The following is a 25,942-nucleotide window of genomic DNA, read 5'->3' as shown; positions in this document are numbered from 1 at the left end:
AGAAAGAAAGAACCGGCAAGAAAAAAGGAGACTGTGTGTGTGTGTGTGTGTGTGTGTGTGTGTGTGTGTGTGTGTGTGTGTGTGTGTGTGTGTGTGTGTGTGTGTGTGTGTGTGTGCCTAGGTGGGTTTGGTTCGTCCAATCTTTCACTGGCGGTGACAGGAGATAAGATGATCAGCCGAATGCGCTACAAATCTGCAGCCTGCCAGCCTTCAGACAGCTCTGTCAGTGCTGCACTGCTAACTGAACACACATACACACACATACGCACACTGAAACACACCAACATACCACTTGGAGCATGGAAGCATTTAGGTGTGTGTATGTGTGCTTGTACACACTAAACCAACATACTTTAGAGCATATACTGCAGGCATGTAGGCACACAGAAACCACACACACACACACACACACACACACACACACACACACACACACACACACACACACACACACACACACACACACACACACACACACACACACACACACACACACACACACACACACACACACACACACACACACACACACACACACACACACACAATGTATACCCACCCACACATACACACAAACCTGCTGAACAAACACAGGCATGAACACAAACACTAATGAGAGCCTACAGACAGTGAAGCATCTAATTAAGATCCTGCACTTTGTAGAAATGTGCCGAGTGCCTTTTTTAGTCTCCATGTTTGAAACCTGCGTATTGTAAAAATACCAACTCCTTCCTTTCGAGTGTTTGTTTTTCTTAATACTTTTATTTTCACTATTCCCTCATTGATTATTTTACTTGAGGAACAAAGACATTTTAAAATTGGTCTTGTCTTTTCTATAAAAAAACACTTGTCCATTTTTGTTTTGGTTGTTAAAACTGTGTTCACAGACATAATTCAAAAGAACATTGATTTTCTTTCCCCAAAAAAGCATCAGTGTGTGAGCAGGACTGCAGAAACTGAATTATTCAATGAGTTGGTGCCAGCTAATAAAATAGTGATATACTTTTTTTAAATGAAAATCAGCTGTATCATTTTTCTGTAAACCGTAAAAAGTACAGTGCTTTTCCCACAAGTGTTGGGCAAGCGACAGCCCAAACAAGTTAAAACTTCTCTTTCCACCAGCTGACTGTGTGCCTGGTCTAAACAAATACACACTACAGAGCAGAGGGGGCTGACGGGTGCAGCTCTAAAAGTCAACACTTTTTGAGAAGTGTCGAGTTTGAGAAGCAACTGGAAAAGTGTGTGAAGCTCTGAGTATCCATGACTGACAAGTACTGAAATCTGGTATTATATGATTGGTCAGATTCTCACTTACATTATTTTATCGTAGAATTTCTCATTTAAAAAAAACAAATCATAATTTTTGTAACTTTGCACTGTTCTATTAAAACAAATCTTGTGCTAAGAAACAAAACACTGATGACATTTGTTATTGTTAAAATTAAAGGGTTTTGCAGAAAAACAGTAAAGGACAGTATCAAATACAACAGTAGTGAAACTCATGCCTCTAACGCTAAAACTAATAATTATTATCATCATTATCAATTAATCTGCTGTCTATTTTCTTGATTGATCTCTTAATAATATAGACTGTGAAATGTCAGAAAATAGTGCAAAATGTCCATCAAAAGTTCCCAAAGCCTGAGGTGACATGTTATTTTGTCTTGTCTTACAGTCAATCGCTCAAATCCCAATTTTAAATGTTATAAACAGAGAAAAGCAGAAAATCGTGGCATTGAAAAAGCTGAATTTATTACCCAAATTTGTATTAATTCAGTTTCAAATTAATTAAAATTACCAATTGTGTCAGTGCTACAGTTCACAGCAAAAGCATACATCCTGATTACATTGTTATCATTTTCAGTGTAAAAACATTTCCAGGCAAATCACTCAGCACTAACCATTCTGATCCTTAATAATCCTGACATGCTGCTACCAAGTCTGGTTCCACCATCAATTCAGAACATAAACTTGTTCTGCAGTCTGGAGCCCGTCGTCTTGGCAAACAAGCATCATAGCTGAGACAAATGCTATACAAATACAGAGCAACCAGCCAGTAAAGAACACACACACACATATACACACACTGATAGGAGCCATGTAACAGCTGTACCGGTGTCGTGCCTTTACAGTGTCAGGATTTAGCCCGCCAGCCTCCAGGTATGTAACTGTTCACTTTACATCACATTAACTATTGATCAACTTTTCGTCTCTGCTCCACTGGAAAAACATTCAGCTTCTCTCCCAGTCTCTACTAAAACACACCCAACCACCGGGGACCCGCCTAACTCGCCCGTGTACTCTTTCATCGTCTCTCAAGTAGAAATGGTCCGATACCATTTTTTGCTTCCAGATACCGATTCCGATACCTGAACTTGCGTATCTGCCGATACCGAGTACCGATCCGATACCAGTGGGTCATGTATTTTATTATGTTTTAACAGCTGTATACTACTATCCCTGTATGGATGGGATATGATTTCTATCTTTGTTGTCTGTCTGGCTCAAGTTAAACTCTTTGTAAAACATGTACAAACACAAATGCCACAGAACTTTCTTTTATTTTCCAGTTTGACAGTCAGTTATAACGGAAAAAGAACATAAATAAACTACTTTAACGTAGATTTTCTTTAGGGCTTGATTACGTGGTATCGGATCGGTGCATAAACTCCAGTACTTCCCGATACCAGCGTTTTAGGCAGTATCGGACCATCTCTACTCTCAAGGGTGTGTACGACTGAACACGAACGAACACGAACGAACACACACACACGCACGCACGCACGGCATACCCATCTGTGCTACCAGACTACGCACACACAGAATTAAAAACAGGGAGAGGGTGTAGCATACAAACCAGCACACAAATAAAATGCACACGTAACTATAACCAACCAACAAACCCACAGCCCTCCCTAAAGCAAATATAATTTCATAATTTGGGGAGTGACAGACAGGCAGCTACACAGAGGAATCCTGACTATTTATCTAATTATATCTGTATACACACACAGCCTTTCTGGATACATGTACTCTGAAGATATTCTAACTCGACTCTCTGATGCTTTATATCCACCATCAGATCTTTATTCAGTGCAGTTTAGACACTACTCAGCTCTGGTGAACATGCATTTCTATTAAGAGTCGAAATTTAATTTAAAGTGCTCATATTATGCTCATTTTCATGTTCATAATTGTATTTAGAGGTTATATCAGAATAGGTTTACATGGTTTCATTTTCAACAAAAAAAACACCATATTTTTGTTGTACTGCACATTGCTGCAGCTCCTCTTTTCACCCTGTGTGTTGAGCTCTCAATTTTAGCTACAGAGTGAGGCATCTCACTTCTGTACCATCTTTGTTGGGAGTCACACATGCGCAGATCCTAGCACTACAGTACAAGCTAGTCAGAAGCACAACAACACAATAAAGGAAAGGGAAAAAGCCAAAAAGCATAATATGAGCACTTTAATGTTGTTGATGTTAAAACAGGTTACAGACTTACCGACGAAATAACAAAAAACTAATTTTAATCATTAATTCATTATCAAAATAATTGCCAATTAATTCTCTGCCGATGAATAATCAATTAGGTCAACTAATCCGTTCAGCTTTGCTATTATTATTTTCATTAGATGATACACCTATAATGAAAAGTGACTATCACAATTTGTTAAAGTTCAAGGTGTAAATGGTTTGTTTTATCCAACCAACAGTACCAAAGGCAAAGACATTCAATATAAAACAGAGATATTTAAAAAACATAAAACTGTGTGTGTGGCAATTACTACTGCTGTGTAGTATTTGGGCAGAGATGAGAGGAGTGGCTCGTAAGGGACGAGTGGCAGCGTCTTAGACTTAGACACACACAGACACACACATACACACACACACACCTAATCCCTTCCCTCCGTCTCTTTCCTGCCGTCTAATCCAACATCTATCAGAATCCAGCCACCTTCGCTGCAGACAAAATACACAACTAAGCCCTGCTATTTCTAGAGAACATTTATTTGTGTGTGGAGACAATTGGGGAGGCCCGTACATGTGTAAGTATGTGTTAAGCACATGCATCAGATTGGGAGTCTGCCTGAAAGGGTCAGTGTGTTTGTGTTTGGCTCTGTGGGCGTTCAGGTCATGTTTTCCGTGCAGTATGAACAATGTACAAGTGGGTCTGATTACATGAAGGTGAAGCATACCAATCAGATTCAGAATCATGTGGATCTGTGCTCTGACCCGTCTGCCCGAAAGACTAAGCAAAGCCATCGCTAATCCAACTGACCACTATCTGTCTGGACGTCTTCAAAACTGACTTTTTTTAGGTTACGCCTGGAAAGCAAACCATCTAACATCTTACAGCTTCTGAGAGTTACACAATTATGGAAAAAAAAAAAAAATCAAGTGGGTTTATTGTGCCACTTGCGATGTTAAAGGGTAACTCCTGTTTTTACAACATAATGGTGTTTTGTTTTATCGCAGAGTAGCATATGGCTCAAGAGAAGTTGACATGCATGACTGGGCTCCTTGGTGATTGCCATACACACAAACAATACAAGCAAGGTAAAGTAATATCATTTTTGCCATCCATATTTCAGCTGCAAGCATTTGAAATGCATTTAAAATTACATCAGCACAGGACTGGACAATAAATCAATCATAACATTTGTCCAATATTAGCCTATAAACTGAGATGCCACGTTATTAGGTACACCTAGCTAATATTTAGTCTAAACAACACCTCTCTAAAACTCCAGACAACATATAACCTTCATGGATGTAGGATCTATTGCAGGACTGTAGAGGGCATTACTTTTGGCTAGGTGTACCTAATAAACTGGCAACTGAGGGTATGGTTAATATTATGCAAAGTCGCACAGAATCGATGTCCAATGCAATCTCACTGTTTTGCTTTACATTAGACAAAACTCTTTAAATGTAGAAAAACAAAACTGTAAAATAAGAATTTTTTATTTGACTTTGCTTTCTACGGAGGCAAAGTTGTCATTTGTGATTTTGTAAATGTATAGATTTTATAAACAAAATTCACTTGACTTGATGTGGAATAATGCATTTGGACTGCAACGGTTTGTAATATGATAACACTGTGATCATATCATCACAATACCCTTGAAAGTCCTACTTCAGCAACAATTTTCAATGGTAGAGGTTTACCCACTGTAATGAGCCAAGGTTACTTACTACAGTAGGTTACAGTGTATTAACATGCTGTGTTTTGTGCTCAGTCAGTGCGTTTACATGCACAGCAGTAACCAGGGTATGGTCTTACCTTGGTTAAGTGAATAACCGGGTTATGCCAGTTCTCACCGTATACATGAGCGGGGAGGAATGAGGGGAATGACAGGAGTAACTCTACCTCCAGTACAGTAGGTGGCTAGCCAGACAAACCAGACCCAGATCAAGATGTTGGGTCTGGGAACTCACCATTGGCAAGGCTCAATCCGAGGGGCGGAATAAACGGTTGTCTTTCAAAATTCCCTCTGCACACAATAGGATAGCGCTAAAACCAACCAGAGCAACGCTAGTTGATAGATTAAACTTTTGCCGGAACCGTTGTAACTCTGCCGTCATTATGGTAAGCCCGCCCACCAACTCTATACACGATGCGATTGGCCTGACTAGAGTTTGGTTTTTCCAGCTCGTAAGCCAACGGAGAGTTGCTAGACAACCCTGGCTGCAAATTACATTTGCTGCTGCTAGGGTGCATCTAGATTTCTGGGCTAGTAGGTGGCGCTCTGCCAATGCACAACTGGCAACAGGTCTTCTGGTTGACCTAGGTCAACATTACACCGGCCTTTCAATTAGTAAAATTTAACAACTTAATGTTTCATTTACACATTCTTGTCACAGCGTAGGAACGCACAGTGTTCACACCAGATGACTGACAACTTTATCTGTAACCAGGGTCAGGTGGAGGCAAGCAGAAGCAAGCTAGCTAGCTAGCTAGTCCTTAATGCTTGGTAGGGCGATGCTCCAGGTGTATTGTAACACTTGGTGTTACCTTGAACGGCTGCTGCCAGTAGAGCTGATCACACCGTCTCCACCATCAGACCGTGACTCATGTTAACCAAAAGGCTTATTTGTCTAGGTGAGTGCTGCTCAGAAGGTGATTCATAGTAATTTTTAGTCTTAGGTTCAGACAATAAAACAAATGATCACTCAATAACTCACTGTCCTAAATGTAACCTATATTGAAATGTTCATGAATAAATCTGCAACAACCAGTGACATGTTGCCAGAAGTTCAACAAACCGATAACACAACATGCCAGAAGTGAGCCAACATGATAAAGTAAATACTAATGTATTAGGTCTTTCAGTACTATTCGAGGACGAGGACACACACACACACACACACACACACACACACACACACACACACACACACACACACACACACACACGACGTGGAACAGAAAGGGAGGGAGGATTCTGGCCGGCTAAATCAAAGCAGGATAAGGGGAGAAGAGTGAGGGGGGTCGGGACCCTGTGAAGGTGTGCCACGAGAACAGAGAGCGGAGAGACAAGGCTGGGACTCCACAGCCAGCTCAAATCCCACATTTAAAAAGGCATTCTGGGAACATTCCTGCACATCCAACACACCATACAGTAATGCAAAAGGAGAAGCCTGCATATTTATCATATACTTAAACTAATGCATGCATATGTCTTAGTGTGGCACTCGCTCAGAGATTGAGTGTGTGTGTGTGTGTGTGTATGTATGTATGTATGTATGTACAAGTAAGACAGAGTAAGCAAGGGCAAATAAATGACGTGTTGTCTGGCAAAATAATTAAACCACAACTCCATGCAAAGTTCTCTGGCAACACACTGCACTGGTCGGTCAAATACACGTAGGTGCACATTCCTGGTAGATTACTTTGTGAATGGGGGAAATTCCACTGTTTACCACTCAGTCGTCCAGATGGAGCTTAAAATGATTGTCTCTGTGATAACTTTACAGAGCTGTAAAATCCTGTCTGAGTATTATAAACCACTGTGCAGTGTTCTGATAATTCTGAAAACTCATGGATCTATTACCCAAACTGGCCTTCCTGGATCGCATTTCATCATCTCACCTGTACCCGACGTGTTATTATGGAACCCACGCAACTTCGAGGACAGTGGTTCCCAACCTTTTTTCCTTGGCACCCCCCATACTCATGTCTAAGAAAAGCTGAGCCCCCCCCCCCGAAACCGAAGCGTAGGTAACTCTCGAGATACAGCCATACTTTCTTTTTTGATACAGAGGACTTATCAGCACTTTTACATTTCTCCGCCATGTTTCATTCATAAAACAGTGATGCCGTGGCAGCAGGAAAGATGAGGATGATAGCAGCTAGCAGCTGACCTGATGACAACAAGGCTCCCAGGTTAAGAGGTCCCGGAGGTTTGGCCTACTAAGTAGCCTGCCTACAATTTTAAGTGAGAACAAAAATATAGTTTTTATACAGACTTTTGTATACATTATATATTCTAATGTATTATCATAATTTGTTTAACATGTGCAAATTTTTTTACCTCAACCTCAAACCAGATAAAGACTTGCGCACCCCCTGTGATCTTTGCCGCCCCCTAAGGGGTGCCCGGACCCTAGGTTGGGAACCACTGTTCTAGGAAATGCCCGCCCTTCAATAGCATTCACACACTACTATTGGCCAGGCCTCCATTGTTACGCAAGGTAACGTAACCTGATTTGTTCAGGTCCTATCCCCTGACCAATCGGCTATCCTAACCTTAACCACTCAAGGTCAATGCCCAACCCCAACCAATCAAGCCGCTTCGTAGGGTGGGCCTTTCCCTACAAGTAAGTTACGTGGGTTCCATAATAAAGCGTACCTGACGCAACACAGTGCCTTGTATTTTTTAAACAGTGCTGTTATTGGTCTAAATTCCAAATCTCACACACACACACACACACACACACACACACACACACACACACACACACACACACACACACACACACACACACACACACACACACACACACACACACACACACACACACACACACACACACACACACACACACACACACACACACACACACACACACACACACACACACACACACACCTCCCAAACACCCACCTGTGGTACTGGGTCTGGAGAAACTGAAACTCCTCCTTGATGCGGTCCAAAGTTTCTGGGTAGGTTAGTTTCAATGACTGGGGCGTCCCTGATGCTGCTGCGGCTGCTGCTGCTGCGGCTGCCACCACTGAGGCCGAAGACCCCGGGGGTGGCTGCAGAGGTGCCTGAGACGAGAAGAAGACAGCCAACTTAGGGGGTTTAATAACAGATGTAGTAGTACAGAATAGTTACAATAATTATTGACATCTGCTTCCAAAATTGTGTCAACATCCCAGGGCCTACAGCTGAGTAATTTCTGTGTAATCTGACTAATTTCATATGGTAAAAGAAAAGCTTCTCTCAGTTTCTTCAAACTAAGAAGCTGCACCTACAAAGGCTATTACAAAACAGCCACAGGAAACAAAGACCTACATGAGCACCATATCTGTACCTACATGCCTGTGTGTAACTATAGTGAGGGGATGTCTATTATAGAGACACTGACATCACCAGCAGAGAAAGATGTGAATGGATCTTGGATGGGAGGGTGGAGAGACACAACAGCTTCTTAGCCAAATGAGCACACTTTGTTTAATTGCAAATCTGAGTAGAAGAAAGAAATAAAGAAAGAAATAGAGCGGTGGAAGGGACAAAAGTAAGGGGGAAAAGGACTCCATCATGGCTGAAGACCCCTCCCAACCCTGTGCTTAGTCTCCCATCTCTGCAGGGTTCAGAGCAATTAGGGGACTACAACCATAGGGGTAATGCTGCAGGACAGGCAGACAAAAGGGGTCTGAGAGCTGGACTAGGAGGGTGGTGGGGGCTGTCCGTCTGTCAGTCTATTTGGCTCTCTGTCAAAATAACAGAGTGCAGAGGCCAATGGGGCCTGGGACAGCCAGTTCACAAGCTTCATGACGGTCAAGTACGACAGTAAGGTTAAGGGATAGCCACGTACTGTATTTTTTTTGGAAAGCACAGACTACTTTTCATATGGCTCTGTTAGTTTATTAAAGGCCAGAGTCTTGTCATTGACTGAAACATTTTGCACTTTTTTCAACCTGTGATGGGAGGCGTAAAGAGAGAAGGAAGATTGTGGGAGGACATAGATGTAAGTATTGCTAAAACTGACGAAACCCTCAAACAGTAGAGCAGATTTTAGCGTTGCATTATCTCAAAGATGTTGTTGAATTTCTTACAGATCAAGTTGAATTTTTAGAGGTTTGTAACATTTGCCTATAGAATAAAAAAATAAAAAAATAAAAATGATGCTTATGTGGAGTGGACAATGTTATAACACAGCCGCACCTGCATTCAAGTTTTTACCTCAGACAGTCGTGGAAAATATTTCTCCAATGTGCATCTTTAACTTGTAGTCGTGTAGCGTCGTTTGATGTCCTAGACATCAACAATGGCTGTCACACAGGTTTGATGAACCACTTAATCACATCACCCAACTCCCAATGCCAAAATACCAGGGACAGTGTATTTAAGATGTTCAAGGCACCTACAGTTCATACATGTATGTGTAAGGAAAGAGACATGTATGTCCACATGTGCATATATACAATGTGAGATACTGTACTGAGGAGGGCGAAAGACATGAAAAGAAAACGAGGAAGGTGTTTTAGCGGGTCTAACATCAGAAGAGAGGAAAGCAAATACTGAGGAAAGAGGAGGGAAGCGTGAAGAGAGAGAGAGAGAGGGAGAGAGAGAGAGAGAGAGAGAGAGATCTGAGTTGAATAGAGGAGAGGTTGAAGAAAAAAGATAGATGAGAGATATAATACGTGTGAGACTAGCAAAGTGAGATTGTCTGTAAAATACAGAAAAGAGCAGGAGAAAACAGAATGTGTTTTGAAAGGAGATGGAAATTAGAAAGAAAAGGGAAAAAGAGACAAGAACGGAACAAAACAGAGAAGATAGGAGAGGGGCTGTGGCCTCATTGCTCCTCTTTCTAACAAGCTGCTCTCAATCTGTCGGCCAGATCCCCCTTTCTAGAGCACACACTCACCCCTTTTCCTTTATACACAAACCCACCGTCACACACAAACACACACACACACACACACACACACACACGAAAAGGAGCACCAAGGCCATTTTATAAGAGGATGGAAGGAAGAAGAAAGAGGCAACAATCCTTCTCTCCCTTATTCTTTAACATTTTTCGTGGTTTTCTATTTCAACATGTGGACAGAGAGGAGAGGGAGCATCTTCCTCACAAATGGAGGCATGGATGAGGCGAGAGAGTTGGTTTTCATTTTCTGATGTTCAAGAGAAAAGGAAAAAAACAAAATGTAGGTAGTAGAAACCGCTGTCGCTCTGCTGGCTCAGCCACTCAGGACCTTACGCACAACTCCAGACTGCTGGTTAAGTTTGTTGTTCTGATGATTCACATCAGACTAGACTGGACGCACAAGACAGATGCTGTCTCGGAAACACAGGCAAAGCATTGATCCTGTCCCTGCATACAAAACCTCTTTCCTACTACTTACATTCCCTATGAACCATTGCTATTAGTCTGTCAGGCAAACAGCTGAGCAGGCTTTAAAGTGAGAGGTCGGGTCATCAAGCTGACCTGGTGACCTCTGGGAATGGATCTGGGCTGGGAGCCTCACCTGATAATCCTACACTCAGTTATTCCCTCCCTCTCGGCCGTGTCCTGGCTTGAGCGCAAACAAGAGACATGCCGTCTGCCCTTGAACAAAAGCTTACATAGACTGAAAATCGCTGTTACACAATTACAGACTAGATCTTCCTGTGGCTCATACAATCACAAAGTCAGGTTCTGTAATGCTGGGGAAAGATTGCATGAGGTTGGGCGGCATGAGGAAGGAAAGATTTTCTATGATAGGATTAGAGATCATCTGATTCTCATCTGTTTAGATAAATCAGTGGGGAGGTGTTTACAGGACCCCAGACGTTGTGACCTGTTGAGAAAAACTAAAGGCTAAAGTTAGGGGCTTTATGGCCGCCTATTGCACAAGCTGAATGACAAAAACCCAGATATGACCCCGTTACATCAGATGTATGGGCACGCAGACACATGTTCACACTAATCTCTCTCTCTCTCTTAGACCTTAAAAAGGCCTAAGTCAATTGCAATGATTAAATGCAGACCTTATGAGGGGATGAGAGAGAGAGCATGAAGGAGTCATCTATATTTAAATCAGACCTCACATCCCTTCAGTGGGATAGGAAATAAAGCTGTTTTAAACATGCTAACTGGGTGAGAAATAGCTAAACACGAACCATAGCACTATGCTAGCAACATAACAGCTCAGGTTATATGCCCTGCACATGCATCATATCCAAGGTGACATGCAACAAAACCCATGAATGTAGACATGTACACAAATGCACAAACAGAAGTATACGCACAATGAAGAAATGGTGCAGCAAAACAGCATCCATGGACAATTCTGATGTGAAGGGACCATTAACAGTGTGGCATTCCCTGAATGAAATCATTCCTGTTTTCATTTGAGTAACCACTAATTACACCGCAAGCAACAAACCACTATGACCTCACATCCTCGCTCTAACCCACTACCCTCAAAAGAACCATGTGCACACGCACACACAGACGAGACAACACGCCCACACATTCCCACTACAAACACTAAGTGGATGTGTGCACGACTAAGTTTTCCACAAGTATTTACAAGCACACATGCACTTTATTGTATTGACACATGTAGCTCCTACGTCAAATATCAGTGGGAATCTGCAAGAAGTGTCTCAATCCTTACGAGCCACGCTGAAACACAGTCATACATAATTTGCTTATGGAGCTGAAATGGGGCCATCAGTGTTATTATGTGGTCACAGAAATTAGGGGTGCACGATTCAGAAAATGTCACAATTTGACATAAATTTTTAGGCTCAAGATTCGACAACATCGATTGTATTAAAAAAAAACGATTCACAGTATGTAAATGTAGTTACTTTTCCCATGTGATTGCAGTAGACATACAATTTAAAAGAAAAGAAACAACAAATTAAATGTAGTTTGATATTACTTTATAATTATGTCTTCATACAAAAAAAAAAAACTTTTCCAGTTCGGTGGGAGTTCAGAGCATTGATTGGTTGACTGGCACGTCAGGTACTTTAGGTTGTTGTTCGTCCACGTCTTTAATGTTAATCTCTGGGTGATGCGAGTTCTCAAGTTTGTGGTGTTTCCAAAATACTTAACATTTGCTTTGCAAAGCCTGCATATAGCATGATTCCAATCAAGTTCTGTCTTCCCCTCGAGATTATAAAAGCCGAAATGTGCCCAAACTCGCCTTCAATGAGGATGGAGCAGGTTGAATAATTCTTTCTGTGAAGTTTGCCATTGTTTGCGCCGACTAAACTACTTCTGCTGCACACTTTTGATTATAGAGTGCCGAGGCGTCAGTGTGAATTTGACATCTATGGGAATGGCGAGCTAAACTCATTTCAGGACAACAGTATACACGCCATTACAAAACAAAAAATAAATAATCTTAAATATGAATCGATTTTTGGAATTCTATGAATCGATTTTTGGAATTCTATGAATCGATTTTGAATCTGTAGAGGGTTGAATCGCGATACGAATGCGAATCGATTTTTTTCACACCCATAACAGAAATGATTTAAAATGATCATTTTGAGAGGAACATGGATGTCAGTATCAATTTGAATGGCAATCCCGCCAATAGCGGTCAAGACATAAAAAAGAAAAAAAGAAGTGAACCTCATGGTAGTGCTACAGGAAAAGCCAATGTCATTAGGATTCTTCCTCTGGGCACCATGAATATCTAGTATTTTATCTTAATCCAGCCAATAGTTGTTGAGATATTTCAGTCTGCAGCTGGAACAGTTTATAGCCATCCTTCAAACCAGAAATGTTTGGATTACAGTTTCGTATTTGTTTAATCGGAACGCTGTCTCTGTCTCCTTTAGCTGGGAAGATGCTTTGCTGCTGCCGCCCTTCATATAGCTCGGCCCATTAGTCAGGCCACTAATTACACTGCTTACCCTCAGAGTCAATCATCAGAGTAAACACCCACCAAGCTCTCTCTTTCCCTCTCTCATCTGACCAAGGACGCAGTGACAGTAGGTCTAAAACCCAGAAAAGTATTTCTGAATGTGTATCTCTGCGTGTCAAAAGAAAGAAAGCTTCTTATAACAAATTATTCAAACACGACTGTCAACATTCAGTGATGATTTGCATTGTTAAAGCGGCTTGCGGTGGGGAAGAAAAGACACAGGTTTATTGCCCCCCCCCCCCCCCCACCCCAAACCTTCCATCAAGTGGCTATCTGCTTGGCTTGGCTCTGCGCTGGAGAAACGCCCTGGTAATCTCTCAATGATTTCTGCACTTAGAGGGGAGGGGCTGCCAGGCACCTGTTTCATTAGCACCACACATCTTTCTTCCTCAGTTTTCTCCCCCCGACCCCTCCACATCCTCATTCCTCTCTCCTTCCTCCCCCAACCCTCGTTATTCAAATCCCCCTGCTGTCAGCCCACATTAGCGAAGCGCCACAGTTTGCCTGTCAGCTGGCTTAATTGCTGGAGGTGCCTTCTTTTATTAGGTAACCCCCTCAGCTCATTTGTTCCTTCCACCAAGACGCACCTCCACAACAGCTTGTGTAAACCTGAGATCCATTCCGCCTCTTTTCCTTCTGCCTTTTCTTTTTCTCTCTCTCCCTCCTTCTCTCTCTGTCTCCATCTAATCGGTGGCTGAGCAAAGCAGGCGGGCTCCTGATCAATAGCCACACTCTCACCACTGGACAACAGTGGTGATAAAGAGCTAAAAGCATGCTAGTACTTGGAGAATGGATGCTTGCTTGATGCTAGCTCTAAGGACAAGGAGAAGGCCTCAATTCAGTTACTCACTAAATACTCTCCCCACAACAGTCTGTCTCCTACCTTAATTATGTTCACCAACTAGACATTCATTTAGAAAGACCACCTCCTTGAAGGGGTTGGTATGATGAGGGGAGATAGGAGATACACACATGAAGATGTAGGCAAGTATTTAGTTGAAAACACATTTTTCCTTAATCAATTATGTACGTCTTCATTTCACGGCCCCAAAACTCTCGAAAAAGGTTCTACCATCACTGTTGACATTTTGAAACTCACAACTGTGAACTGTGTTAAGTTTCAGCTGTTAAGTTGGCACTGCAATGATGACAGTGACAGTGCATTAAGGTCCACATGGTGGGATTTGAAGTCATCAAGTACTTAAATATCAGTTAAAAAAACCATCAACTGGCACCACAACATCCAATTTGTAATATGGCATTGATGCTAGGTTTGGTTTTGGATTACATATTTAACTAATTACACAGCTTAGGTGACACTAACCCCTTATAGAACTAAAAAAAGGCCTTAAGTGCTGGAGTTTGTAATGTGCCAAAAGGTTCATTTGATACATACAATGACAAGAAACATCTGACTTTGGAAATGCCTCTGTACAGTCCCTGGAGACCGTGCCACATAAACGGAGCTTTTCAAAAGAGTCCATTGGGAAGAAAATATCACTGCCAACACACCCAAGCTGTCTACAGTGTGTAACAACTAGAGCTGTAACAACTCCAAATTTTACTGTACAATTAATTGTCTCAGAAATAATTCCTGTTAACAATATAATTGTCTGTTTCAGTCCAATTTAAAAATATTTATATAGGCATTACTTCTGCAAACAAATTAAAGTTTTGATGAATCTTCATGGTTCAATCTTTTGGTTATATCACTCTTACAGTATGTGACCCAGATAATGCAATGACACAGGTACACAGCCTATAAAGTAAAGCATGCCTCTTTATTATCATAATACACTGTATTTTTTCTTAAATGACCATAAAACTGACAATTACCATCAACAGTCATACCCCTTAGGACCTTAGCTAATGTTCGCAATTCATTGCGGTTAAACAAAGAAACGGCAATTATGTAAAAACAAATTTTTTATATATATATATATATATATATATATATATATATATATATATATATATATATATATATATATATATATATATATATATATATATATATATATATATACTACGAATATTGAACCAAGGTTTACCCACAATAGTAGCCAATTCACAACCTCTCCCCCAGTTTAAGGCATTGTTCAGGATAACATGGTTGGCAGGGGGATATTGGTAATATTATGACCAACCTTATTGTGATCTTTGAGAGGTTTGGATGTCTTTGATAACTCACTGATAATCCTATTATCTCGCACAGATCAGGTCTACTTTGGCAACAGAAAGATCTTTAAATCTACTATACCCCAAAGCAAACAGATGGACATTGGACACCTTTTAGTGATTTATACTAAACCTGATAATGCCCCCATTTTGTCTAAAATTTATTTTATGTCTTAGTTGTGTTATTTCAAGTGGGTCAAATGTGTCATCATTACAGGCCAACAAAACGAATTGGTAGTTTTGGATTTTAACACAATTTTATACTCTGCTCTGATATTTTGCTTTCTTCTTCTTATCCATTTCTGTCTGTGTATACAGCATAGCCGTGAATGTTTCGGTCACTGTGGCAGATCTAAAAAAAACAAAAAACATTAATGATTAACGACAGCCAGCCATCGTGCCATGTCCTATACACTTCTCAGATAGTATACTGTAATGGGCAAAATCCCAAAAATCATCTGAACACAGAAGGGCCAGAAGCATGTTTCAAGAATGTATCTAAGCTGTGTTCATGTAATGTGGGCATCACTGCTTCATGACAACGGTGCACACAATTGGATTTTTAATCTCTGGTGAGGAGAGGTTCAGTATAGGTATGCACTGCATTTGGTCAGTACACTAGCAAGCTATAAACATGTATGTTTAACAACAGGCTAACTTTGATACCAGCAACAAAGTCTCTTGTTTCAGATCTAAAAATGCACCCAAGTGTGAAATGAATGTAGCACAATTCTTTATTAATATTTGAAAAATATATATATTTACATTTGCTAATATGGGTCATGTCATGTTTATATAATATATGGGTCACATCCTATACAGCAGACCAGTATCTAGTGATGACAGGTTACAGCCGGCCTAGCATCTCAGAGATTAAACAGTTTGCCAGGTTGAGTGGCCCTTCGCTCCGAGGTGCAAACAAGAGCTGCTGATGGCTGGAGACTTTCTGAGGACGGGTGTCTCACGTGGTACTGTTGAGTTCTGCGGAGGTTTGAAATGAAGCAGGGCCGCTGGCCTAAACATTCCACCCAGACCCGCCACAGGCTGCCCCTCTCACCCTGGGATGCCTGCCCATACATTAAGATGTGGTTTGGAGCTCTCACAGGAACACATTGAGGAGAGGCTAGATGAGAGGGATTGGGTTTACAGTGCAAACCACAGACCCACAGTCTGCCTCCTGCCCTGCCTTCCTGCATTCAACTATACTACATACACAGCTGCTGGTGTGTGAGTGTGAGGTTTGTGCATGTGCTGTGTGTTTCAAAAGAGGGGACTCACAAGATCGCTTTATCACTCTAAAGGAAGTACAGGCTGAAATGATTAAAGTTACAATGCTAGTTGCAATTTAAGCCTCACGCAAACACATAAAAGCTAAAAAAAAAATTTAAAACAATGTTTGGAGTCTTTACCTGCAATCATGAATTTGTGGGAAGATTTAATTCAAGTGGCATACACACATTCACATAAAGTTATATTTCACTGTTTGTTAATCTGGTTTCAATGCATGTCAACACACTGTCAGGGGCGGGGTGCAGGGTGGCGTGGCTGAGGGATGTAGATGAGGGTTAGGCAAATGAGCAGGTCTTAATTGATACTTCACACAGCTGGAGTACCAGTGTTTATGTATTTCAGTCTGCTCAAAAGCTCTCCACCTAACTCGACTAAAACAAATTAAAGCCATGCAGCATGAATTTCGATCTAACCTCGCAGAGATCCATCTCAAAACACAGGCAGCGTGCCAATTTCTTTCTCATTTTCACAGCCACATTACTAGCCCTTGTAGAGGACTTTTGGCAATCGCGGTTAGCTTCTTGAAAAGGGGCAGCTTCTAGTTTTCCGTCCATCATATCAGTAAATCAGTAGGGCACGAGTCTCCCTTGATATGAATGAAAAGAAATTAAAACAAAAAGCTGAAATTTCTTTTTTTTTTTTTTTTTTTAAACAATGAGTGGCACTTGAGAAGGGCAGACCATTGAGTGAAGGTGTCAACAAGCTAAGCTGACTCACTCCCCTCCTCCTCACAGCCTGTGAGGAAGGGACAAACAAACACACACTTCATCATCTGGGTCAACTCCATGGGAGTATGGGAATAGAAGGAGGCTCCGTGTTTCTAAACTGGTGGTGGCCACCAAGGACATGAGATCCACACACAAAGACACGCAGCAAAGTTGGACGTTGGACTAAACCCCTACTGACAGCAATTTGCCTGAACTTCATAAATGCAAAGATTACACAGGGCGTTAATATAAAGACAAACATGAGAATATGTTGTAGCTATGTAACAGCCTATAGTATCATAATTCTCCCACAAAAGAGTCCCCGGATATACACTGTAAGGATGACAAAGAAACAATTTGGGCTTGCACTTTCTTATTGATGCTCAATACGGTTTTAAAAACAACCTGGCGTTTATAACACACACGTTGTTTTTAATAGAGGTTCCGGTTATAAGACAATAACCTCGTTAAACGCGTGTAGACGGTTACATAGCGTAGCCTACTTACCGGTGGTCGGTTTTGAGGAAACATTGTAGCTGCCGACTTGTGTGCCTCCGTGTGCGTTTTTTTTTTGTCCTTCTTCTTTCTCGCTTTTGGGGCGGAAAGCTTCGTCGAGAAATACGAGCAGCCGATTTACTATCGTTGGTCTCAGAGAGGCATTTGGCCCGGTTTCAAAGGTAATGGCAAAGCTAGTCTCGGCTCGCTCATTCCTTGCTTCAAGACTCCTTTGTTCTGGGTTATATCTCCAACCGCACACCGCACCGCACTCGACGTGTAGTGAGGACGGGGAGAGGAGAGGAGAAACACCCGGTCCGAGGACGCCTTCTTCCAAGTCCTCAACTTCGCTCTTCCGCCAATTGCAATATCTGAATTGGGTTCTCTCTCCGATGTGTCTTCACCGTCTGTAGCATAAAGACCAGAGCGGGGGTGGGTGGGAGGGGGGGAAATGTGGTTTGCTTGTGGCTTCAGAGACGGACACACCACCGGCACATTCAATGCAGCCGCAGCCTCTTTTGTCTCGCTCGTTGGCCTGCACTCTTTTCACACAACACTCCCAGTCCCTCACTCTCACTCCCCCCTTCTCTGATCCTCAATGGGACATAACATATGAGTAGCTTTCTTTAAGGAAGCGGGGGGGCTAAAGACACTGTTTCCCCCCACAGTTTGAATTAATAACCTTATGATAGTTTTGGTGATGTTTTTTTTTCTTGCAGAAAAATGTATTCAATCCAATCCAATCTACCATTTAAAGTTATAGCCCAAATACTGGGCAAATGAGAGCATCGAGAATTCACACAATGCTCTTCTTCAAAGCCTGATGATACCTTTTTTTCTGTTGTTAGGTCTGCATTGTAATTATTCACCCTCATATAGTAGGCTAATTGAAAATCTATCCACACAATTATCAAATTTAAATTTTATAAAAAAAAAGTGCAACATTTTCTTTAAAAAGAAGAGGTTCAGAGGAATTGTTCAGTGATTGAATGAAATCTCCACGTGGGGCTCAGCCTCGGCACGGTAAACACTGGTAAAATAAGCCAATGAGTATTGAGAACACCCACGTGGGGCGTGCTGACCGTTCGCTGATTGGAGAGTTTAGGTAGCACAATGCTCCGCACGTCAATCAAGCAGGCTACAACTGCTCTGTGTGGTTAACCCTTTCCTGGTACAGGGAGTGCTTGAGAATGAGGAGTTGTGTGGTTGCTGTATCAAGATTCAGTGGTTTTCTTTTTCTTTTTTCTCCCCACAAACCATCAATGCATTGAAAAATCTTACACACTTTGTGTGTGAATCTCATCTTACCCCAATTCGTCCTTGTTGATGTGGAAATAAATAGCCTTTGCTCTAACTTCTGCATCATCCGGCTCATTTCTAGATGTCAAAAATCAATCATGACCACAGGGAGCTGACCAAATATGAAAAGACCAAATACATCTAAATCACACCCCAAGAAGGCAGCAGAACCCACAGAAATACAATAGTGATTATGCTGCAACGCTTGCATAGGCATACATTGAATATGCGCATTGTTGTTACCTGGAAAATGAGAATTATTCTGGGTAAGAAAGGAGAAATGGTGGAAAAAATTGGTATTCTGGTGGCACGACCCCTTTGGCGGGGCTCATAATTAGAGAGAGAGATATTGAAAAAGCAATTTCTGACAGTGGAAATCACAACCTGCCAGAGGTGGAGTTGGAAAATATAGATGTGTGTGTGTGTGTGTGTGTGTGAGAAAAAGACAGAGGAAACGCAGAGGGGGAGACAGGGAGGGAGGGAAGAAGGGAGGGAGGGAGGAGGAAGAGAATAAAGGATGAAGGACAGCAGGGGGGTTCTGAGAAAGACGAGCCAGTAGGAGGGTTAGAGATTGAACGAGAAGGAGAGTGCACACGGGTGATGAAAAAAAAAGTGTGTGTGTGTGTGTGTGTGTGTGTGTGTGTGTGTGTGTGTGTGTGCGCGGGGTGCATGTGTGTTGAGCGAAGTGAGGGAATGAAAAAGAGGAAAGGGTGAGGGGAGCAAGTCAGAAGAGAGTGGAGAGAGAAGGGGAGAAAGAGGGGAAGAGAGAGAGAAAGAAAGATTTTATTGCCATTTTTTCCCATGAATTTTAATGCACAGTGCTGGTCTCCCTCCCGGATTCTGGGATCACATTTATTAGAAAAAAAGTCATGAGGAATGCAGTGCTTTGCAGTCTGCTGCTGCACGGGGAGATGTTTCATGTTTGTGTGTGTGTGTGTGTGTGTGTGTGTGTGTGTGTGTGTGTTGCTGGGCTGGGCAGCAGGGTGGGGGTGCACAGGATGTATGAGGCTGCGTTACGTTTTGCTGGGGGGAGGCATAATATAATAGATGATAGAAAATGATAAGTGAAGGACACATATTATTGTTATTGGCAGGTCAGATGGAAGGAGTGTGCTAGGTGTGTGTGTGTGTGTGTGTGTGTGTGTGTGTGTGTGTGTATTGGCTGAGCTCCAATGATTAAATACACCAAGTCCACAGTGCCCTTCTCTCCTCCACAGAGGCTCAGAGCAACGGGACATCAAAGTGGCCCCACAATGGGTCAGGACACAATGGCCGTGATGCTATAGAAGAGATTTTGGTTTTGGCTCGGTGGTGTGAAGTTGTAAAGTGACAATTCTGTCAAACAAATGTATATGCTGACTGCCACTAAACACATGCTCACCTACACACACCTGTCTCAAAGGGCAAACCAGTGGAAAGTGCCTGAGGGAGCAGCAGCATCCCTTTTTTATCACAACTTAAGGCGAGGAAAAGAAACAGCAGTGGGAGCCAAACCACCCGTTATCCATACAGTGGGCAAATAATCACCAAGCAGTGAAACATCAGGAGGGAGATTTTTGAATGAGGTGACGAAAACAAGTTCACTTCCCACGAAACCTCAGAGATGACTTAATTCCTCTGTGGTTGCTAACAGCAACATCAGTGTCAAACTGTGACGATGATATTAGCACTGAATGATGCCCTAATAACACCGGAAAAGGTCTACTGGACAGATATCCGGTCAAGAAGATGAATAATCCAATCTTTTCTTTTGTTCATTAGAAGGCAGCATTACAATGTTAGATCAATAGGCTTCACTTGTCTGGTGCTCTCTCCACAGAGACTGGCAGATACAGGATTGTATACTAAATAACCATCTATAAACTTTGAGATGCAGAAACTGAAAATCACAAGAAAAATCCACTCAAACAACAGCGGAATGGAGTATTGCTGATGTACTGTGCATTTCTTTGCCCCTTCTTGTTTGGTTGGGTGTTTTTTTTTTTTTTTTAATACCAGTGATGAATAGCCAAATCTAGATGACCACTTCAGTATATATAACCACTAGAGCTTATGAAAATATGTTCAATCACATCAATTGTAAACATCAGCTTCAAAGAGCAAGGCCTTCTTTCCAGACCTACAATTGTGCAACAATCATATCGGTAGGAGACCATCGTAGACACAGCGGGGGAAACCATTTTCACCAATAGCAGTATAGCCTCTACAGACCACAGTATATTGGGACTGCAAGATATGCTACATTTTGAGGGCTGCAACTACATTTTTTTCCTGACATAGAATTCCCACGTTCTCATGTTTTTATTCTATTCTTTATCCTTTTCTTCACGCACATAGTAGGCTTGGGAGTTCATTTAATTTAGTTAGTATTTGGAAAATAAAGAAAACCACTAACCACTCTTTAAGCAGTCAAAATCAACTTTCTTAAAGGTCCCATGGCATGAAAATTTCACTTTATGAGTTTTTTTTAACATTAATATGCGTTCCCCCAGCCTGCCTATGGTCCCCCAGTGGCTAGAAATGGCGATAGGTGTAAACCGATGCCTGGGTATCCTGCTCTGCCTTTGAGAAAATGAAAGCTCAGATGGGCCGATCTGGAATCTTGCTCCTTATGAGGTCATAAGGAGGAAGGTTACCTCCCACTTTCTCTGCTTTGCCTGCCCAGAGAATTTGGCCCACCCATGAGAGAGAGACATCATGGCTTTCAAACGAGCAAAGTGGCAGTTGGTCAAGGCCACACCCCCACCCTCCACCTTGCCCCCCCCTCTCTCCTCCTCAATAGCTACAGACACAGAAATGGCACATCCTAAGGAAAGCTCATTGTGGGACTGGCTCTAGTGGCTGTAATTCTGCACCAAGGCTGAATTTTGGGAAAGAGACTTCAGATACAGTATTAGGGGACCACCAAGGTCTATATAAAAGCACCCAAAGAACACCATGTCATGGGACCTTTAAAAATTACATTTAATTTCCAAATAAGCCCTAGAACCCAAATCAATGACCTCTCACCATGGAAGCCATTTAAAGAGCAGAATTTTCCTTTAGTTTAACTTTGATCAACTCAGCAGCAGACAGAGTTCAGCTTTTTTTTTTTTTTTAAAGGAAAGAAAAAAAGGCATCCCATGGGAAAAAAGATGATATTGGAGGAAGGTGCTTTGGTTCCAGTCATAAACTTTTGGTTTTGTGGTATCCCTATTTGCTCCCTGCCCCACCACTTCTCCTCAATTTCTCCAGTGCCATGGGATGGGGTCGAGAATGGCTCCTCCCCAGCCGTGGGCTTGAGTGACAGGAAGACAAGGCCACAGTGTTGTCATGGTGGTGCCCCCCTCCACCCCCACAGACCTCCTCACCGCCACCTCACTTTGCCCCCCTTCCCTGTCCCTCATCAGACAAGCTGGGTGTCAGCGCAGAGACGGCACTGTGATTTATTGGTCTCTACTCCTCTGGGACACCCCCACCCCGCTAACACACATCCACGCACACAATCTCAACTCCTCCCTCCCCCTCCCTCCCTCCATTTTTCCCATCCCCCCCCTCCCATTCTGCCCTCTCCTGCTGCATGGCCCCTGGGGGAAAGAAAGGGTAATGACCCACATCAGCAGCAGCTATGCTCACATGCGCACACGCACACACACACACACACACACACACACACACACACACACACACACACACACACACACACACACACACACACACACACACACACACACACACACACACACCTCTCCACCTTGCAGGCAGATACAAATAAATACCCTCTGTGACACACATACGTACACGTATGCACACATAAAACAGACGCTGACACATTTACGCCCACAGGCATGTGTATGTGGGAACTCAGGAATTTCAGTGCTGTAATGTTGTTGCTCAAAAGTCTCCTTCACTGAAAAGATTAATACTTAATCATCTACTTCTGTGGTATTTGCTTAATAGTTCTTTCTTTTTGTAAATAGGACATTTTCATCATAACCCAGACCAGCATAACCTCTGGAACAGGGAATGTAAACCTCTTCTTTTCACTGGCATTTATTTCTGTATAAAACAGAACAATGCAGTGATTTGTGTCTCTCTCTGTAGTGAAGTGGACTAAGATCTCATTTTGACTTTCTAAATATCTGTGAATGCTACAGCTTGCACAAATTCGGCCATGAACTACCACAATTGCACTGCGTGCTCACCGAGGAAATAATGAAGTAAGAGGACTTCTAGAAAACAGTTTCCTCTTGGTGTTTCGGTGGAATTCATAGACGCGGCGAAAAGAGCAACTTTTCCGAGGTTGATTTTGAATTTAGGTGGTCGATCCGCACTGATGGGAGAGTGAAGAGGTTAACTCTAAGCATTGACTTGCAAATGCCACTGACAGCACTCTGCTGTGTGCTGTCACTCATCTCACACCCAAGTGATCCTCTCCTGCGAAATGTATGCCGTTACTGCCACAGGTTTCCACTTTACAGGAGTGCTGGCAAGCTGAGAGGTGTCAGGTGTTAATTTGTGCGTTAAAATAAAAAAGGACTGGATAATACATACATTAATTATGCATGCAAAGGAAGACAAGGAATGAATGCTGGTAGAGAATTAAATGATCTGTTGGATGTTTACAGAGTTTGCTCCAAAATTTGATAAGATAGAACTTTATGTATCTGCAGGGGAAATTGCTGTGCATCATTTGCAGTACAAAGTAGGAAAATAATGCAAATACAATGAGTGTGAATACAAAATATGTAGTATAAATAATCGATAAACAGATATCCCAAATCCACAAAATTCTAAATATACACAATGCATAACAAAACATGTCTAAATATCAGGTAAGCAGCAATTAACAAAAGATAGTAGACTCCTGTTTATGGTTGACAAAATGACACTAGAGATGCTGCCCTTTCCCTAAACTGCACTAATTAGCCACACTTGTGAAGAGTGAGATGTTAAATAGGGTAATGGGAGAACTTCATTGTTGTTGTTGGATACAGGCAGTAAACAGGTACATGAAATGGGTCATTATAATATCTGCCTCCCAGACAAACATTCATATCAAAACTCAAATACGGTGTTGTTGCAGAGCCTCTTGTGGTATATTTTTTATTTATTGTTTTACCATAGACGGTGTTTTACCTGTAGCCTACACATCATAGACTGTACAGCCTATGGTAGGCCTACACATACAGGCAACAAGCTAGCTAACACTGCATTATATTGCCACCTGCTGTCCAACAGAAGTTCTGCAGTCAGATGAATAAGGTTGGCAGGATGTGTATACAGTAGGCTAAGGACCAGGGCGCAATACTGTAACGTAATTAATAAGTTATTGTCAACACTGTATGCTAATACATCTGTTAAAGTTGTATATGTTCAATGGTGGAGAAGAACTGATTTTGTAATGGCAGCAATTTGGATTTTTAAACCACTTCGATGTCGGTACAACCTCGGGAAGTTCAAAGTTAACTTACCTGCTAGCTTACTTGGCAACAGACATCAAACAGCTCTGCATTGTACCTTCGGATAATTCAAATATTTACTACTTGTCCGGGTCTTAATAAAACAGTGAAACTTTCTACAGTGAGGGGAAAGCAGTGAGGTAGTAGCTAAATGGGAAACTGTGTAGAGACGTAAAGACGCCATTTTCCAGCAGCAGGCTGCAATTATAACTTAATACCACACGGTGTCGCCATGACACTGTAAATGCTGAGCTGTCAGAAAGTCAATTTAGTATTCAAGACATCTTTATGTGTGTGTGTGTGTGTGTGTGTGTGTGTGTGTGTGTGTGTGTGTGTGTGTGTGTGTGTGTGTGTGTGTGTGTGTGTGTGTGTGTGTGTGTGTGTGTGTGTGTGTGTGTACGTATGCTTAGTCAGCACACAGTGCATTGCATTATTTTCCACAGAGACTTGTCCTCACATTCACAAGCAATATGAAATAATACAAGGAATATGATTTAATCACAGCCACTTTCACAAACAAGAAGCCTACTGAGAGTCATTGGGGTATTTATTAAACAAATTATAATTCAGCATTTATGGCAGTCAAAATAGAATTAAATCTTGGCTCACACCTTCACCGGTGCCTTTCACCTGTATAGTGTCTGTGGACAGAGCTATAAAGTAGAAAAACTATCGTCCTGAGTTCAAAATGTTACTTAAGTAAAAGTACAGAACTATTATCAGCAAAATGTACTTAAAGTAGCATAGTACTCTTTATGCAGAATGGGTCTTTTAAAAGTATTATAATATTATAGAATATTGGGCTATATTATCCTGTTTTTATCACTTACAAATACATGTAAGAGCATTTAAATGTTTCTGTTCCTCAATGTGAAGCTAATTTTAGATACTTTGTATGCTACTAAATAGATTAGTAGTTTAGTACTGCATGATATCATATGCTTTTATATTTAAAAAGTAACTTAGTGTCAAATACAGTAAATGTAGTGAAGTAAAAAGTACAATTCCCTCTGAAATGTAGTGGAGTAGAAGTATAAAGTTACATACAATTGAAATACACAAGTGACCTCAAAAATGTACTTAAAGACAGTCCTTAAGTAAATGTACTTAGTTACATTCCACCCCTGCCTGTGACTAAAACTATGTGATTATGTTCATCATACATCATATCAGTTGGTAGATGCAGTGCTCTGACTGCTGTGAATGTTAATTCTAAAAATAATACTAGTACAGGCGGTCAGTATTTGTGGTTCATGCTAATACATAGGCACTATTCCGGCCACAGCATCAACTGGGAACATTCTTCTTCTTCTTCTTCTTCTTCTGCAAAGTAGCATAAACCTAAAAACTCCTCAAATTTGTACTGTACAGTACTTGAGTAAATGAATTTGATCACTATGATCAAATTGGTTTGATCCTAGTGTCT

At 41.7% G+C, this 25,942-nt stretch overlaps 1 protein-coding gene across 4 annotated transcripts in view; it reads right to left on the bottom strand.

Moving 5' to 3' along the window:
- tle2a (TLE family member 2, transcriptional corepressor a) overlaps positions 1–18,212 on the bottom strand; it is a 38,512-nt gene extending 20,300 nt beyond the window's left edge. For 3 of the 4 annotated variants that reach the window (XM_028587229.1, XM_028587231.1, XM_028587232.1), the window contains exons 1-2: positions 17,789–18,212; positions 8,113–8,300 (exon numbers count right to left, since the gene is read on the bottom strand). In XM_028587229.1, coding sequence (XP_028443030.1) covers positions 8,113–8,300; positions 17,789–17,812 — 212 coding nt within the window. In that variant the 5' untranslated portion in view covers positions 17,813–18,212. The remainder of the gene's footprint in view (positions 1–8,112; positions 8,301–17,788) is intronic. The other variant, XM_028587230.1, reaches the window with a different exon arrangement.
- Positions 18,213–25,942: the final 7,730 nt, after the last annotated feature.

Source organism: Perca flavescens, chromosome 9 (assembly GCF_004354835.1).
Source record: "Perca flavescens isolate YP-PL-M2 chromosome 9, PFLA_1.0, whole genome shotgun sequence".
Taxonomy (NCBI): Eukaryota; Metazoa; Chordata; class Actinopteri; order Perciformes; family Percidae; genus Perca; species Perca flavescens.
This window is presented reverse-complemented; position numbering and strand designations above follow the sequence as displayed.